At 34.9% G+C, this 19804-nt stretch overlaps 1 protein-coding gene across 1 annotated transcript in view; it reads left to right on the forward strand.

Annotated features, from left to right (window-relative positions):
• The window catches only part of Smp_051280 (smg-7 (suppressor with morphological effect on genitalia protein 7), putative), a 30395-nt gene that overhangs the window by 8112 nt on the left and 2479 nt on the right, over positions 1-19804 (forward strand). The window contains exons 3-11 of the mRNA XM_018790533.1: positions 430-860; positions 4821-4929; positions 7206-7491; positions 9355-9488; positions 10994-11423; positions 13706-14091; positions 15374-15567; positions 17405-17765; positions 19405-19677. Of these exons, the coding sequence (XP_018646165.1) occupies positions 430-860; positions 4821-4929; positions 7206-7491; positions 9355-9488; positions 10994-11423; positions 13706-14091; positions 15374-15567; positions 17405-17765; positions 19405-19677 (2604 nt within the window). The remainder of the gene's footprint in view (positions 1-429; positions 861-4820; positions 4930-7205; positions 7492-9354; positions 9489-10993; positions 11424-13705; positions 14092-15373; positions 15568-17404; positions 17766-19404; positions 19678-19804) is intronic.

The following is a 19804-nucleotide window of genomic DNA, read 5'->3' on the forward strand; positions in this document are numbered from 1 at the left end:
CCTCCTGAATTTTTTAGTGATGCGAATTTGATCGATCTGGTTCTGTGTAGTGTGATCTAGTGAGACCCATGTAGTTTTGTGTATGCATTTGTGTGGGAATATTGTGCCGAATTATACACCTATAGTCTACGCAATTAATTGCGATGCCAAATAATTGCACATTTAAAGCATGCTTTATCAAATAATTATAATTACGAGCGTGCCGCTTTAATAAATGAATTTTTAGGAAAGGAAATTTCTTCGCTGGATCCTGTTAACTTTATTATTCGATGACACAACAGACTAATTTAAATATGGTTTAATTTTCCCAAAACGCCTATCATCAATATCATTTGTTATTATGTTCACTTCGTTCGTCATACTGTACTATATTGCCAACCCATTACTGCTATTTGTTTCCACATTTTGTTCTGTTTTCTGTCGCCACAGATACTGGGCATCCTTGCGAGCGTCGACGGCATCTTAGACTCGGAGAATAATAAAAAGGGGAAACATGTTTCCGATTACCTTGATCTAGATTTGGCAACTTTTTCTGCCAACAAAGCAAGCAGTAAAAGAATGAAACATAATGAACCAAACAAATTTTTATCAACCACACAAGAATCAGACACACATGTTATTGCACCACGTATATTATCTAGAGGTGATCGACTTCCATCAGAAATTTTGACAGTTTCTTCAAGTGTAGAAAACAGTAGAATAAGAGACCAAGTTGTGAAATACCCCGATGAAACAGAAAAAGAAAAGGAAAATATCAATGTAATTACTGACCAGAGTTCTAATTTTCACTGTTTGGATCAAGAATCAGCTGTTATTTACCTAGTACATCATTGCTTAGTTCATCTTGGAGATATTGCGCGGTCAGTCTATATGTCACGCTTTCTAATTGTGCTTTTCCAGTGACCATATATTTAACAAGTATCTTAACTTCATTTCAGCGACTAAGCAGTTTATAAACTTTTCACGTAGTGAATCAATTCTAACAGTAGTTGGTAGAGATTATTCGCATCTTGCCTACATTCGTAGTATGAGGAAATGGTTTGAAAAGCTTTCGCAATTTTTACTTTAATCTTAGGATTAGTTAACACAAATTGGGTAAATCAAATGCTCATTATTCTTTCTATTTACATGCATAACATTAACTAGGTACTTTCAACAACTTGATTACATTTGACGTAGTGGTTTTATGACTCTTTAGGTACTTTTTTTACTTTGTGACAATACACCCGCCTCGGTTTGGGTACCTTGGCAGTATCCTAGCCCTCACACAAATCGAATGATTTTTGTGGCGTATATCCATTTGGTTCCTCCTTGTATCAGCGTTTATGTATTTAAATAAATATAAATAAATATTTGACAATATGCACAACCTGTTGTGCGTGGATCAAAAACACGACAAAATGAATGCTCCAGAATATTACTCACAAAACCACTGGTACTCAGCTTTATATCCTTCAACAATTTTCCTTAACAGTTAATTCAATTTTTCTTTTTCTTCGATTGTCCCACTGTACCTTTCTCTAATTTATGCAAGCCCCTCGGATGTCCTTGTTAGCATCTGTGCTGAAATTTTCGAATTCAACAATTTGATCAAACTTGATCACATACTTGTTTATTTTACCTAGTAGAGTTCAATCTCTTCATTAAAAAATATTTTTGTACAAACGTTAAACAGTAATTTGCCAAAATTGAGTTTATTCGAATGTTAAAATAAGAAAGAGTTCTTATTTCCAAAATTGTATAATCATAAGTATATACTAATAATAATATTGTTTTTGAAAGCTTGAATATTCATCATGAATATAGTATATAGTTGAAATCACTTCAACTATGAAAATGCTAAATTCTCCACAAAACCCCTTCTGATCTATAATCATATGCTCACTAGTGACTGACTTCGAGAGATATTTCCTTGAGTTCTAGTGGGAAGCAGTGGCCAGTGGAGTTCTGCCAAGTCTGTTGTAGAGATATCAACTCACTGAAGACAATTGGTGAACGGTTGCTCAAAATCGTGGATTGGTTGAAGTTAGATATTAACACCGTTGGATGCTGGCTCAGTGGTCTATCGGTCAAGTGCTCTGGTGCGAGACCGGTAGGTCCTGGGTTCGAATCTCGCGAGTGCGGGATCGTGGGTGCGCACTGATGAGGAGTCCCATAATAGGACGAAACGGCCGTCCAATTCTTCCAGGTTTTCCATGTTGGTCTAGTTTCAATTGACTCATGATTTCAACTATGAAAATATTATTGTTGTTGTTTAAAACACAGATATATGAACGAAGAATATTCTTTTCAATAAATTCTCTTCAGGTTCTACAATTATGTATCCAAATTAATGATCCGAAAAGTGATCAGATTTAATGCAAAGTACATCGTTTAAAATTATAGTATATGAATTTAGTATTAAATAGGAATAATATATTTGTAAAATCTCAGTGAATGAATTTGTAGTAAATCCAACGTTTCGCCTGGCAATCTGGTCCAAGCTTTTTCAAAGAATTATAATCAAACATCAAAATTATCGAATATAAATAGATACATGGTTCTTCGTTTCATTGTACACTGAATAGGTCATCCAATCTACGTTAATAATGTCTAGACTGGGTATATGTATTAGTGTGTAATTTTGATGTTTGATTATAATTCCTTGAAAAAGCTTAGACCAGATTGCCAGGCGAAACGTTGGATTTACTACAAATTCATTCACTGAGATTTTACAAATATATTATTCTTATTTAATGTCTTACATCAACTAGGCACCCGAATACGGTGAAACTATTCGCTCTAATCTAGACGAGAGTTCTTATATGAATTCAGGATTGTTGAATACAACAAAACTGTTAATAATGAAATGACTAATTTGTAATGTTAACTTGAATAGGCTTATACTTTAAATGGAATAATGGGATTTATGATCAGAATAAGTATGGGTCAGATAGGTTGAGGGAAATATTAGTTCAATTTCAAATCAGATCAAATGTTTAGTGGAAGACTACTGTGTAAAAATTTATATGAAATGATTAGGAAATAATGTGCGGTAAATACTATTTAGATGAATCATATATTCGGGAGATTAATAGCCATGTTAAACAATTAATAATAATAATGCAAAGATATGTGCATAAAGAGAATTATATTTGACTAATAATGGTTGTAGGTATATAAGTCGATGTAGGTCATCCAATAGTTAAGATTACTATTGATTAATTGACACTGAGGTTGGCTACTGTAAAAGAAGCGATTGAAGATACACGTAGCTCTATTTTTAATATGAATGGCCACTGCTTCTTTTTATTATGTTCCCTTAATAAAAATAACATTTTTGTCTTTATTTCTTTTACAGAACTGTTAATATGTTTAGCGAACTTGTATTATCACTATCATTGTAATTATTATCGTTTTGAGAAATAATTATAAATTTGCTATTGTATAGCTTTCAAGTTAGTGGGAAAGAGAATTTTTCGCCAAACCAATCTTTCTTATTTTATATCTCGATGGATATATTCCGTTTACTATTCAAATGCTGTCATTATAAGAGTTTTTAAACTGCGTATCGCATTATTAAATTAATGTTCATTAAGTCCACAACCACAGTAAACCATTTAAAACGTCATATTCAATAATAATGCCCCTTGCTATTATCATAGGTAGCAGTAAGTACGAAACTTATCCTGTGTTCTCTTTTCTTAGGCTTATTCCCAATAGTTGATGCTTAGAACAGGAATTCCTAGCTACTATATCTAGTGATTTGTTTTCAACTAGTTCTTGTTAAGCTTATAGTATGAATAATGATGGGTGTTATATTCACCGGGATAACTCACCCAAGGTCGATTACAGTCAGAAGACTGTCCCAAATTTCCGGAATATATATGTATAGTTGTATGTAAATAAAGGATGGTTTTACAATAAATAACGATTAATCTAAGCTAAGAAACTCACATTTAAGCTGGAATTTTAAAATCCACAAACTCAAAGGTAACCTTTAGATGGAAATGCATCTTCGAACTCCCTCGAAAAAACTTTTTGCATCAACTCTGAGGTTAGTTTATTTTTACCCGGCTTATGTTCACCAATAACCTAACGGATAAGCTGTCACGTCTAAAAATATATTGGGGAGCTAGGTATATTGGTATTTTGATGTTCATTCTCTCTAAAATGGTCCATGAACATTATCTATTATGTTTGAAAAGAGGCTGCAATGGATTCGTAGGAAGCTCATGAATCGAATAGCTCGTAAACTCGGCTCATCCGATCAGAAACAGACGTTACTCAATGCTATATACAGGGTAAATGTAGGGTTACCAACGGCAATGAGTTTTCGTCTTCGAATTGTTGAGGCTCCCCCCCCCCATTTATTTGGAACAGTTAGAACTATGCATTCAAAACAAATTAATTCAGCTGATTCTTCTGCCATAGTTGTAACCTTCAGTTTTTCAAAGCCATTTCTTCCTCTATCTCTCCTATTATCTTGACGTTTCTTAACTCATAATTAGTTTGCTTCTTTTTTGATATCTTTTTGAGCTCATTTCACTTCAATCCTAAAGTTTATCTTATTGGCAACCTACTTTCACGGTTATTCATATTTATGTAAATTCTATGAAATTCTTGATGAATATTCAACCGCTACTGTTATTATTCCTAGATTGCTCTTAGTTCCATGCTGATTAATTATTATCATCAAAAACATATCGTCAATTAACATTATGAAAATAGTATATGTGTACGATTGTACAGGTTTGAGAATTATTAATTTGCATGAAACAAATCTCTCTGGCATTCTACTTTTTTTTGTAGTCTAATCTCTCAAGGTGTATATTTTTCAGGTACCGTCAACAGCCAAATGTTGCCGCTGGTTATTACCTTTGGTCCTGGGTTGTACACCCTGATTCTGGTCATTCTTTCAACCAGTTAGCTATTTTAGAAGCAACTAAGGTAGTTGATCTTTTTTTTACGTTTTCCCTTACTGCATATTTGTGTAGAATTTGAAAACTTAAATAAAGATTTAATTTGTAGGTAATTTTCGTCACAGTTTTAAAACAATGGAGCAATAGGTGAATATTTCGTCCTATTTTCGGACTCCTAAGCAGTCCACACCTATAATTGCTAAGTTCTACCTCTAGAACACTGAATTGAAATCTAGTGGTTTACATTGTGTGCTTCAATCGAATCAAAGTGTAGAGCAACAATCATTCAATGTCCGTAGTGTGGAAGAACAGTCTTACTTTTGACTAAGTTAGATCCCATTAGGCATGGTTGTAGGCATTGTCAGAATCAGTTTCAAAGCCACCTATTGGTTATTGATTGTATATCATGTTTGAAATCGGAATATGAACATAGAAATACTATTCAATCGTTTGTTTTCTATCGTCCGAAGAGTTTTTGCAGAGTATATTAAAGTTCAGACTTGAAAAACTTATTTCTCACCATTTACTAGGAAACAATGTTACATGTAAGTTGATGGCATCACTAAAGTAAGGGTTTGCTCATCACTTATTTGCGTATTTAGTCAGATTTATCCGGTGATTCCAAGACAAAATATAAGTGACCCTCTAAAACTCCAGAATTGTAAGTAAAAGTAAAATAAATTAGCTTCATTAGCTACAATGATGTAATACTGTAAATAAAAATGTAATTGGAATTTTCCTAAATGTCAAGCTTTATGATACATCTTATTGTGAAATACACCAAATATAGAATAAGAATTTAAGATAGTTCAAAAGAACCAACAAGGAGCGGTGATTAGTAGACAAGCAAACAATTAAATCTTAACAAATAACATATCTGTAGGGAGTGTTCTTCATAGTCATCCCACAACAAATCAAAGTTTATCACTAGATCATGTGTGTAAACAATAAAACGGCTAGTAGTAATAGGAAAAATCACAAGTACGCAATCAAGAATGGGACTTTTAGTCAGTCGATCAGTCATAATCAACAAACAGCCTGGTACATATGAGCGTTAACTGAAGTCCCCCTACCATATTAATACTAGGTGAAATTAATACTGAAAGTATTGCATCACCGGCATTAATAAGAAAGACTAAACATTATGAATATGATTCGAAAGGATAAGGTGGAAAGATGTTATAGCATGTGGTCTTTGTTAATAGATCACGAGATGATATCACCAATTAGAGTCACCGACTTATTGACCAGACCAATGACTCATAAACCAGTACAAGCAGCCTAGAGTCCTTATTGGTTCCTTCAGATAGCAGCTTTTTGCCTAACCCAGCCGATTCAATCCAGAACGCAAATATCAGTCTCCGTTATATGGAATCGTATATTACAAACAAACTTGGTTTATATACAAGCAAAATCAAACCACTTTACACCATAAAAGAAAAAATAACATTTGTACAAGATCAAGCCAAAAAGTGGCTGTGATTGTGAGAAACTATGACTAATAGATTAAGAATAACTTTAGAATAGTAAATCATATAACAGTAACCAACAGGTCAACTAAAAGCTTATAATGAAAGGAATATAAATATATATAGTTTAGTTTCTTAACAGTTATACAATAAGAATATATGTATAATATTAGTCCATAAACAGTTCTCAAAAGCCAGTCATAATTTAATCTTCACTAGGATATAGCGAATGCCGGGGGCTTTAACCGGGTCGGTGGACACGGCGAGTCCACCTATAGGGGGGTTGGAAAACCCTGATTCCAAACCAATGGTGCACATGGACTCCAGTAATCTGAAGGAACAAATGGCGTATGAATCAATCGTTGGTCACCGACTACCATGGGACTGCATCTCCTCACGATGCTCTACTGCCTTGTGGGTTAGACCTTTAGGTCAAAGGCTCCGGGTGTGGCCCCCTAAGAAAACCACCTGCTTCAGTCTGGGCACCTGGGCAGTATCACAGCCCTCACACAAATCGAATGAAATTTGTATGGCGCATATGTATCTGGTGCTTCCTTGTACCAATATTTATGTCTTTAAATAAATAAAGGATATAGCAAAAGGTATATATAAAGAGATACTGGAACTCAAGATCCAAAATCATATAAAGAATGGATGCATCTGCGATCATGATTTCTGGTTTGTTCTAGTTTATATGAAACAATAAGGTACCTTACCAACTGTTATTTAGGTTTAGGGAATAATAATACAATTTAATGACATAAACTATCAGTATTTGTTGTTATTATTTATAAACTTGTTTCCCTATATATATATATGTTTTTTTTAATTCTAGCCTTTGCCTAGAAGATGTATAGATGCTTTATTCTATTACTATATACGTGCACTAGCATGTCTACATTCATTTCCTGCTTCTATGAATAATTTATCTAATGTATTGTTGGACTATTACAAGTCATTTGAATTATCTTCTATGTATTTTAATGTTAATAATAATCATGAGAAACTACCTACTGATTCAACGAAAGATGTAATGTTAAGTGCAAAACGCTGGCCAAAATTTACCAATCAACAAATACAAACACTAATACAGTTTTATGCAGCACTTTATTTGCATACAGGTAAATAATATAGCCTATTATCTTTATTACGTAATAAATGAACTGTTCAATAACCACATAAATTGCACTACTAATGCTATCAGATATTTAAACTACTGATAAAGTTGTGCCACTCGTGAAATATTGACTTTCTGATGTGTAAGAATCTTAGTCAATATATTGCGTAATGACAGATATCCTAAAAAGTGTTTTATGAATTTATTTTTATTTATTTAAACACATAAATATTGGTACAAGGAAGCACCAGATAAATATGCGCCTCACAAATCTCATTTGATTTGTGTGAGGGCTGTGATACTGCCCAGGTGCCCAGACTAAAGCAGGTGGTTTTCTTAGGGGACCACACCCCGAGCCTTTGACCTAAAGGTCTGATCCACAAGGCAGTGGAGTATCGTGAGGAGATGCAGTCCCACGGTAGCCGGTGACTAAATAATTGGTTCATACACCAGTTGTTCCCTCAGGATACTGGAGCCTATATGCACCATTGGTTTGAAATCAGGGTTTTCCAACTGCCCTAGGTGAACTTTCCATGTCCACCAACCCAGTTAAAGCACCGGACATTCGCTTTTCGTTCTCTCAATTTCGTAAACAAAAGTAATGCCACGAGAAGGCAGTGAGTAGGACTTCCCTGGCAGGGGCTATATATTCGCGTGGCCATGTGAGAGCATTTCGTGAGAGAGAGCGGACTTTCCCCACTCTCGGCCGTACCAGGGTATTTGGGGACATACAATAATTCAGTCGTTTTCTTAATACCGAATTATTGAACGTTTATTCACAGGTAATAAGATGTTGACCTTACGTTGAGAAAAATTGAAAGTGCTTCGTACTAACTAAAGATTTTCGTGGTGTGAAACACTTGACTAAATTAAACACCAGATTGTCACTAACAATTCATTTATGGTTTAGCTTATTGGTGATATCAGTTCAATATATGTTTGCAGGGGATTTTTGGAAGTATATCCAAGTGTAAACTCAACAGGTCTCATGGTAGCCAGTGACCAACAGTTGGTTCATACGTCATTTTTCCCTCAGAGTACTGGAGCCCATATGCACCACTGGTTTGAAATCAGGGTTTTCCAACTGCCCTAGGTGAACTTTCCATGTCCACCAACCCAGTTAAAGCACCGGACATTCGCTTTTCGTTCTCTCAATTTCGTAAACAAAAGTAATGCCACGAGAAGGCAGTGAGTAGGACTTCCCTGGCAGGGGCTATATATTCGCGTGGCCATGTGAGAGCATTTCGTGAGAGAGAGCGGACTTTCCCCACTCTCGGCCATACCAGGGTATTTGGGGACATACAATAATTCAGTCGTTTTCTTAATACCGAATTATTGAACGTTTATTCACAGGTAATAAGATGTTGACCTTACGTTGAGAAAAATTGAAAGTGCTTCGTACTAACTAAAGATTTTCGTGGTGTGAAACACTTGACTAAATTAAACACCAGATTGTCACTAACAATTCATTTATGGTTTAGCTTATTGGTGATATCAGTTCAATATATGTTTGCAGGGGATTTTTGGAAGTATATCCAAGTGTAAACTCAACAAGTCTCATCCTGTTTGCAGTACATTAAAAAGGGTAAGAGAATTCAAAACTACGGCTTAATAGTCGACTTTTAATTGATTCTGTCTATGAATGAGTACTCCAGCTATTGTTCATTATTTTGTGATCACTGGGATTGTTTATAACTATTTGAAAAATATATCATGTAATTTGTCTACCATTATATCTGCATTTGACGAAGAAAACAGTTTTGTTGTTCAGCATTTTAATTCTCAATGACTTTATATATATATATGACCTCACAATTGGAAGTAACACTTTTGTCGGAATCTATTTCTTTTACTCGTACCATATTAGATCCTGTCAAACTGATAAAAATGGCTGATGATCTTTTTGAAAATATGAACAACTGGAATAGAGTAGAATTGAATAAAAATCAGTTGATACGTATATTGTGTATTCATTTCTATTTAACGGATCAATACTTATCAGTAAGTTATTTCATTGCATCTGTTTTTACAGTGATTTCGTTCTCTACTTTCATAGTAATAATGTGTTGATTTCGTTCACTGACTTTCATATACGTAATCTCTCCAATGAATTTACGAGCTGAGGTCGTAAAAACTTTGTTTCACAAAATTTATCTTACAAGAATTTTAGCCACTTTAAAATACTTATCGGTCGCAATATTTCTCCCTTTTCTGTTTCCATTGTTCCAGACCTCCATGGGGTCCCCGGAACCAAAGCTCTACAGCCGCCCTATTTTCCTATACTTCTATTTCGTTGTATTTCATCCGGTTTATATCATTGTGTGATATGTGCTACTTATGTAGACATAAGTAGTATATAACGCTAGTCGGGAATAGAATGTCTGGCAGCAGAAGGTTGAGAAGAATGGGAACAGAAAGCAATTGGTATGGAATTGCAGAGACAATGAACTCTGAGACAATTAATGAACATTTTTCAAATGAAGTATTGGAGTATGGTTTTTCTATCTTATCAAGTAACTGTAGCTTTATGCCAAAAATAATCGGTTGTTCTCACCTGTGTTCTCCTTCACTACAACAGCACTCTCAATGTATGCGTATGTTTGGATAGCATTTAGTTATTATTAGCAGCGTAAAGGCTGAGGCACGTATGTATTGGTTTAAGTTGTTACATCCCATCAACTCAGCTAGATTAATTTATCACACAAATACCAGAGTAGTAGAAGTAGTATCAGTAGTAGTATTAGTAAAGATTAGGAGTATGTAATTTGATTCGAAAATAAACGATAGATTTGCAGATTAAAGATTATAAGTATCTGAAGACGAACAGAAAATTCATCTGAGACACTGCTACCGACCCCGAAAAATGTCATTTAGTGTCTCCAACCATTTGTTGCGATAATCTAAAGGACTCTGACCAAATAGTCCGTATCTACGTACGTGGTTCATTCCAACGACTTCATGAACTAATTCCACATTTTGATTTCATTTCTCTAAGCTTTCTTCCACCAAACTTGTACACCACCAAACATCGTGCGTCTATGTAGGTGGTCGGGCATAGATGATACATATCTTAACCACCTCATCAACTGATTTACCATCTCTTATTTATTACTCTGCATCTAACCTCAACATTACTCGCCTGGTAGCCGCAACATGCACGAGTAATGTCTCGAACGCATCTATGATTATGTGGTGGATGCTGCTTATACTGACAGATATAAGTAGTATGTAGCCGTGATCGGGATTAGAATGCCTGTCAGCAGAAGATGGAATTGAAGAGAACAGAAAGGAAATCGGAGAGAAATCGAGAGACGAACACAATTAGAGGAATAATGGGTTATGTCAAGTATGACGCAAAGATGATGTGCAAGTGATGTATTTGATATAGGATTTTCATGTCTTACTAAGCCACTGTGTAATTTTGCATTAAAAAATAAATCGGTTTCCTCACTGAGTTCTTGTTTACTACAATAGCAATAATTATATATATATATTCTCAACTCTAGGACACAAAATCAAATCTATCATCCTTTCAAACAATAGATGGAAAATCTTTTATGCTGAATGAACATCAAACGGGTACTGCTCTACTCTTATGTTTAACAATTTATTTAATTAATTGGATCACTTCAAGTATAGTTGGTATTACATCAAAAACATTATCATCAAATGAACATATTTCAAGTACCATATCAAATGAGGAAACAATCACTAATGATAGTAATAACGACGATGTTGACAATTGTGATAATGATAATAATTCGATCAATAAAGATGAGAATTCAACCTTACTTTCTTCTCCGACTGCAAACATTCATCCTACTTCTAATGATAATAATAAAATTGATATAGCAGCATGTAAACTAGAATTATTAATTGCATTGAATTTATTATTTCTTTGGTTTCGGTCAAATCGCTTCACTGAGAATAATGCAGGTAATCACATTTAAAAATTTTATTAGCTGTAACACTGTTACTCATATAGCATCAGTTTAAGTAGTGAGTGGTGACAAAATATTCATCATTAAATCATTGTCATCTTTTTAAGATGAAATTTTCGTCCCTGTTATGAGTATTTACACAAAGATCGGTGTCTATATCTTTGTTATACATTTATGCTGTTGGATATTTTAGAGAGATAATGAGTTTGTAATCAATCCTATGTAATATATCGTTATTACCAAAACCCATTGTTAAATTAAAACCGTACATTTATAATAAACTCACCTTTAAAAAGTGCTACGATTTATCTTTTTATTTTTTTCTACAAGAAACTCGTCTCCAAGAATTTCCTAAAGTATTCCAAAAAATTTTTTTCTTTACTGGTGTTGTAATGACGTATAGTGTCCGAGTCTGACTTTTAATTTAATTCAATTTTTTTTGAACACAAATATTGATACAAGGAAGCACCAGATATATATACGCCACACAGAAAATTGTCATTTCATCGTGTGAGAGCCATGATACTGCCCGGGTGCCCAGACTGAAGCAGGTGGCTTTCTTAGGGGACCACACCCGGAGCCTTTGACCTAAAGGTCTGATCCACAAGGCAGTGGAGCATCGTGAGGAGATGCAGTCCCATGGTAGTCGGTGACCAACGATTGATTCATACGCCAGTTGTTCCCTCAGGATACTGGAGCCCATGTGCACCACTGGTTTGGAATCAAGGTTTTCCAACTCCCCTAGGTGGACATTCCGTGTCCACCAATCCGGTTAAAGCGCCGGACATTCGCTTTTCGTTCTCTCAATTTCGTAAACAAAAGTAATGCCACGAGAAGGCAGTGAGTAGGACTTCCCTGGCAGGGGCTATATATTCGCGTGGCCATGTGAGAGCATTTCGTGAGAGAGAGCGGACTTTCCCCACTCTCGGCCGTACCAGGGCATTTGGGGACATACAATAATTCAGTCGTTTTCTTAATACCGAATTATTGAACGTTTATTCACAGGTAATAAGATGTTGACCTTACGTTGAGAAAAATTGAAAGTGCTTCGTACTAACTAAAGATTTTCGTGGTGTGAAACACTTGACTAAATTAAACACCAGATTGTCACTAACAATTCATTTATGGTTTAGCTTATTGGTGATATCAGTTCAATATATGTTTGCAGGGGATTTTTGGAAGTATATCCAAGTGTAAACTCAACAGGTCTCATGGTAGCCAGTGACCAACAGTTGGTTCATACGTCATTTTTCCCTCAGAGTACTGGAGCCCATGTGCACCACTGGTTTACAATCAAGGTTTTCCAACTCCCCTAGGTGGACATTCCGTGTCCACCAATCCGGTTAAAGCGCCGGACATTCGCTTTTCGTCCTCTCAACTTCGTAAACAACACCCTCACTGAGAGAAGGCGGTGAGTAGGACTTCTCTGGCAATGGCTGTATACGCGTTGCCGTGTGAGAGCATTTCGAGAGAGAGGGCGGGCCCTCCCCACTCTCGGCTGTACCAAGGTATTTGGGTCTGATAATGATACATAAGCTCCTTATATGCAACGCAAGCCCCCAACCGGCTACTTAGTGAAAAGACCAAGAGTGGAGAATTTAGTTTATTGAGTTAAATCAATTCACAAGCATATATATATATACAGTAATAATTCAATTGTAATTGCAAATGATCATTTTATAGAAATAATGTAGAACTCACGTACAGGTCGACACTGAAAACAAATTTCACTTCACATACTAATCACCATACTACATGTTAACGAGTTCTTAAAATCACCTTATCATGGTTAAACAAAGTGAATAAAATTAATTAGTGCTCTTTTCTAATACTGATGTGTGGGCGAGAATGACAATGATTGGTTGTTTTGCTGAGTCAGACATTAGATAGGATGACAGGTGTTATATGTGTTATATATATTCCCCTATCCTGACTGTTATTGATTGATTGACTGTTCCTTGTGTCGGATTTTGGTGTGGAAATATATTGACGTTCTAGTCAGGCTAATCTCGTGTTCTTGATCTGAGTTGTGTTGAAGTCCTGTAGAATAGACACTGGGTGGGGATCTAGTGTAGATATTCGTCTAAGGTAAATTAACGTCCCACATACGTGTAAAAAGTGAAAGGACTGTTATAACATTAAACCCTAGCGTTATAACAAGTATCCTCCTGTTTATAACAAATACCTATTCAACAATGTACGTTTTATCCTGCGAAATTTTTGAATAAACCAGATTTCATTCTCATAAATATTTCTCTCTCTCTATGTTTTATCTAGGGAATAAATCATCTTGTCAACTGACTGATAAATTATTTCAATTGGTAACTCCTACATTCACTGAAAATACAGTGTACTTTTTAAATAATTTACTTAAACACTATCAACCGTTATTATGTAATGTCAATAATCATAATGGTGGACAAAAACAACCTACTGATATGCCTGTACAAATGAACAATAACAATGAAAACACAAGTGATAATGTTAACGGTAAAACAGACGATGCTGATATTGTTGAAGAAGAACATGAAAATTCTCTCATTGAAAAACATATCGACCCCTGTGGTGGTGATGATGATAACAACCGTGAGATTGAAGTCCATAACATCGCTCCTATAGATTGGACTCGTTTAGTGAAGCTGCCTGAAATTGTCGTACTACAAGTAACTTGATTTTTATTATTTATTGATACGCTTAGAATAGACATAATATTGTTCTTTGCTCAATGACCAATAAATGTAAATATCTCAGCCCTCCAGGTTAGTAGCAACCCGAATCGCTCAATGGTAACATCTTAAGCTGTGAAACTGTATGACCCAGGTTTAAAATCCACGCCGAAGCACCAGTTCTCAGAAGATTTTAAGTACTCATTGCTGACGATTGTCAACTAGCACAAAACCTCAATCAAACATAATTCTTTCCAGATTACCTCCAACCACCCAAGATAAAAGCATTGTGCACGCGATGTTAAGTCGCTTAAATTAGTGACCACGTTACAAATTGATCGATAGCGTTCGATCCGTATTATAGGCTAGATAGTTATGACATTGGTCACTAGTCAGTCAACGTATTGTTTTTATTAACAATTATTACTTTTAGTGTGCACCTTATGTTGTTAAACTTAAATTATATATTTACAAATTGTTTTATCCCTTAGCATATATTTTGACATCAACTATGGTCACCATGAAGTCACTTAATATTTATCTGACCCATGTAGGGAGGTGCAAACTTCTTCAATGGATTCTGGTTGATAAGCTTAGCTTATGATTATTGATCTTAACTGAAATGATCTGAAATCAAAATTCGGAATTGGTTTAATAACTAATCTTTTAAACTTTGTTAACGATTTCATACTTCACATTTAATGTAAACTGGAATATGCGTCATTAAATTAGTCGTCTCAGATGAACTCACTTTTGTTTTTCATTAGATCCTGGGTTTTATCTTACATGTTCATGTTTTCTCAAATTATATTGTCTGTCCCTAATCTTTCTTGTTACCATTATCGCTTTCACTACTTCCACTATTCTGGCATTTTGCTGTTTTGACTTGATGTTCAAACTTAAACCGATTCACATACTTGTCATGGTAGCAGTCACGGCTGAAAAGAATAGAGGTAGAAAGGTTTTAGTCAAGTAATCAAGATTGATTGTTTTGGATTGTAACAAACATTTCTTTCTAGTCATTGATCAAGATATTTGGAATGTGTAGGAGTGGTTTAGTGTCCTAAATGCCCATATTTTAATTATTAGTTTTGCACCTTATTGTATATTCCACACGTACCTGTTTTTGTGTGTCAATACTTGGGTAGTGTCACTAGACCTGGACTAAAAATAATGATCTAAATTTGAATACTGAAACTTGTACTCAGTTCTTGAGTTGAATCAACCACTTTTTTTAGAAAAAAAGTCTTTTAATGTTTCTTGCTGCTAATTTTCATAGGGTTTTCAACCACTTCTTATACCAACACAACGTTCATTATGCAGTTCGTCAACAGACTACAATCCTGTACATCCATTTCTTGATTTCTCCGATGATAAACTATATGAATTAATAATTCCAAACAATGAAAATGATGTTTCAAGGCCTAAAGAAATTGGATTGGAACGTGTCCTGTGCCTGTTAACATCTGCTCGGTTGGTTTGTGTACATTTTTCTAAAAAGGTTTCACTAAATGTCAAATTTAAACAATGTTCGGCAAATTTTTGTTTCTTAGATTTTAAATCACCACTATAGTAGGGCAGAAGCAATATGTGTGTTCCATTCTTCTTAATTGTCACTACACATTAAATGTATATTTACATGTGTTCACTTAAAAGACACTTGGAAGTTAGTACTTACTTTACAGCTATTGAAATGGTTGTCTGACCGATTGATATACAAAGTATAGTAATAATTGCGAAGATAGCCCCCAACAGAAATCGGTGCTTTATGCATCCAAACAAAACGCGACTCTTCACGATACTATTGGAATTTAAAAGTCGGCACGTTGAGCCAATTGGGATTATAAATTATACCTTAATGATAGGTTATTATTACTTTTTATTATCATCACCATATATTATTTCATAGATATTGTTAGATATAATTTGACAGTATTTAGAGTCATAACACTTTCATAAAACCACTGCATTATACACGCAACAAACATCGATGCTGTTTTAGTCAATCTGTTTTATTTTATATCATTGTATCACTGATCCTTCTCATTATTACTACGTGTATGTTTCCTCTTTCATATATATGTCTGTATTTTCGTGTACTATTCATTACTTTCAATCATATCTCTGAGTCGCAACTTTTTACATCCTTGTTAGACTTCGTCCGCGAGTGCCATTAACCTTTCCACTCCCCCTTTAAAGGTTTCAGAACCACAGTTGTGGGTCTGGTGAGTTTAACTCACCGATTTCTGTTGCGGATGTGTCTTTTCGATTATCCTCATAATTTGTATATTAATCAACCAAACAACTGTTACTATCAGAATTCTCAGCAGTGTCTAATTTCTAGGAGGTGGAACACTTTATTTTAGCGCTCAACTCAAAATATGCAACCAGCAAACAGTAAGTGAGATAAGCGAGTATATCCAAACAAATATCAAAGCTGATAAGTCATACTTAACTAAATATGCATCTAGATGATTTCAGCAATTAACTTTCAAGTACGCAAATAAAATGGATGAGTAACCGCATATAATACATACAACTATCCATACTCAATCATAGGATGCACTTATGCATGAAGTCTAATTACAAACAGACCTAAGGCTTAAAATAACTCGATTTTTATGTCAGTTACAAGTTAATTCACAGGCTCAACTAGTTCGACCATGTACAAACCTATATATCTAGGATTCTATAACGAATACAAAACTTCCTCTCATTATCTGTTATAAGTTAGGATATCTTCTGGAACCTTATTTGGCAAGTAAAATTAACTCCAATGTTGAATTGTATGACTTAAACTTTTGATCTTTGTCGGTATTTTTAACGTACATCTTCAGTATTATGACTGTCACTCATAATATCTGGATGAAACACACACCTCAACACTCGATGTTTAGTGGTGTAGCAGTAAGTTTGGAATAAGCTAGTGGCAACCAAACCAAAGACTTGGCATCAGTCCATAAAATTATTGACTGTTAAACTGAGTTGTGTAGCTTACCTGTTTGGAGCGCATGCAATCATTGTAACCGGTAATGCTATTGCTCTGATATTTGTGTTGATAGTTTCATCTATCAGTGTCGTGATCTCTGAGCTGGTTCAGCTCAGCTAATGTAGCGTTGCAACTTGAAGTGATGCACTTATGTGCAGTTCATCCAATCAGTCATTCTGCAAGCAACTTAGGGCCAGGCACATACTTATTATCCGTTCAAGTTGCTAGAGATCTACTTTGCTCATTCATACTAATATTATTATCATTAAGTATTTTGTCTGTTTTTTTTAATCTGGCATTATTACGTTTTGCTGAAAATAGATATGTAGCTCTAGTGTTCCCATCTCTAATAAATTGGATCCCAAACTCTGGAGATAAAAATTCAGATTCCACGGAAACAACTTCTGTCTGGTTTGGTTCATTCTGTTGCAGTAGTCATTCTTCAAGCAATTTAAAAGACATGTTCAGTGCACTTAACAAACCTACAACTATTACTGCTACTGCTGCTATTAATACTAATAATAAGGAAACTCAATCAAATAAAACAACTTTGAATAATTTTGAAGAGCTACGTTATACCGACACTAATCCTCTGCATTTTCACGCTGTGCTTAACAATAATGAACAAGTTAGTCCTAAAGGATCTGAAATACAAAAATCAATAAACTGTGATATGTTAAATGTAAGTAAAACAATTGATTAAACATTATTCTAAAAATTATTAATTCCTCTATTATTGTATTTCCTATTACTCTGTGTTGATGGAACGATGACTTAACAGTTACAGCACTCAGATTCTAAGAAACAAATCACAGGTTTAAACCCCCCCCCTTTACTTCTGCCTAAGTAGTCGGACACAAACTTGTACTTGATATATCTACAATTTCTAAGAGAAACACCTACAAAATTTGGGTGTTTGAAGTGGAAAGCACCGGTTTTAGGTCTGAAATAAACACTGTGATCCAGATGCGTCCAGCAGACGAGTCCCACGTAGGACGAAACGCACCTCCTGGATCCCCCTGCTAGCCACCATCCATCTTTGCCTATATACAAGGCTATGTTTTATTTAAATCAGGGATTTTTAAAAATGTCAAGTTTATTTATGGAGAAAATAGATAGGTAGTCATCAGCTATATAAATACAGTAGGTGTAACTAATCGAAAAGAAATACTCAAATCTAAACTCTGTAATAAATGGTTAAAAAATAAACGAAGCTTCCGTCCCTAAATCAATCTACAAAGAAATGGCCTCTGCTAATCTGCTTTTTTTCGTTTCCCACTTTTGATTTAACCGTATAAATATTCGTCAGTATAGGGTTGTGGAGATCGTTGAGCTTCATAGAAATTGTGAGCCGATCTATATTAGACTACCATTGAAAACCTGGGAGCACTAGACGACCGTTTTGTCCCAGTATGGGACCCCTTGGCAGTTTAAATATTTACCAACGACACTCCTAATCCAAACTTTCTTTGATACTTTACAAAAAGTTCAAGTTAAGAGCCTTACAGCTGAAAACACTAACTCCGAATACAATAAGCTTATCAAAACAACTATTATCGAGTGTTCGAACCTTCCCGTTGTTGATATTCAAGACTGAAATCGATCGGTCTCTGCTGTCATATAAGCATTGTAAACCGATTACCTCAGTCTGTCGTTTTGCAAGTGGAGAAGATTTGTAGCTCAGGTAGATGGTTTTGATGGAGTTTAGTTCTCTGAGTCAGTATATTTGATATGTGGAACAAAAAAGATACCTTTCATCCTATTTGGAACTCGTCAGTAGATAATATTTTGGCTGTTCGAAGCAAACGTTACTGCGTCCAAGTCTCAATGTAACCATCAACACTGAGATTAAGGTCCACTTATCTAACTAGTCTCAAATAAAATGAAAAACTCATTGTGAGCACCCACTGTCAACCACATACAATTAGTAGGACAATGTCAATTAAAAGTTTAATTTTAAGGTTATCGACCTTTATTATTTGGAAAAATTCCCTGAATTTTTCACCGATGACATGAAAATTTTTTCACCATAAGTAGAATCAGACAGTTTGTTCATTTTGCGCAACTCCTTTACTTAATAGATTGCTCAATGTACGCACTTTATGTGTTTTTTTACCTCATAGCAATACCGTTCTCTAGCTAGTATATATACCTGATACTCTTATTGTCTAACATTGTTTAGTTTTATAAAACCCCTAAATTTACATAAACATTTGTAAAAATTACATTTCACTACTGTGTTCATATTTTAATGAGGAATAAAAACACTAAATCTGATATTACTCACTGTCACTTCTTTTTTCAAAAACATAAATATGAAGCCTAATCTACCCGAGTCGGCTCCTTCTTGCAGTAACAACAATGAACAATTATCTAATATCCCTGTCACTACCCATCATGAAACAATAAAAGCCAATTCAATAAATAATGAAACCACAAAATCTTCATCTCCCGAAGTTACTACATCAAACGATTTTGTAGTACCGTCAACTACATCATCCTTACCTTCCTCATTACTATCTCATGTTGGGACCTCCGGTGGACTTATCATGAATGCAGAGTTGGCTAAATTTATTCAAGAACAAGCTAGCCAGGTGTGTATTTTTGTTTTTCCTACACTAACTTTAACTAAATGTTACCATGTATAAAAGGTTGCAGAGATATGTTTATCTAGAGCTATCTACATAGCACCTTTGAGAGAGTTCTGATGATTATAAGCTT

This window comes from Schistosoma mansoni (assembly GCF_000237925.1).
Source record: "Schistosoma mansoni, WGS project CABG00000000 data, supercontig 0062, strain Puerto Rico, whole genome shotgun sequence".
In the NCBI taxonomy this organism is placed as follows: Eukaryota; Metazoa; Platyhelminthes; class Trematoda; order Strigeidida; family Schistosomatidae; genus Schistosoma; species Schistosoma mansoni.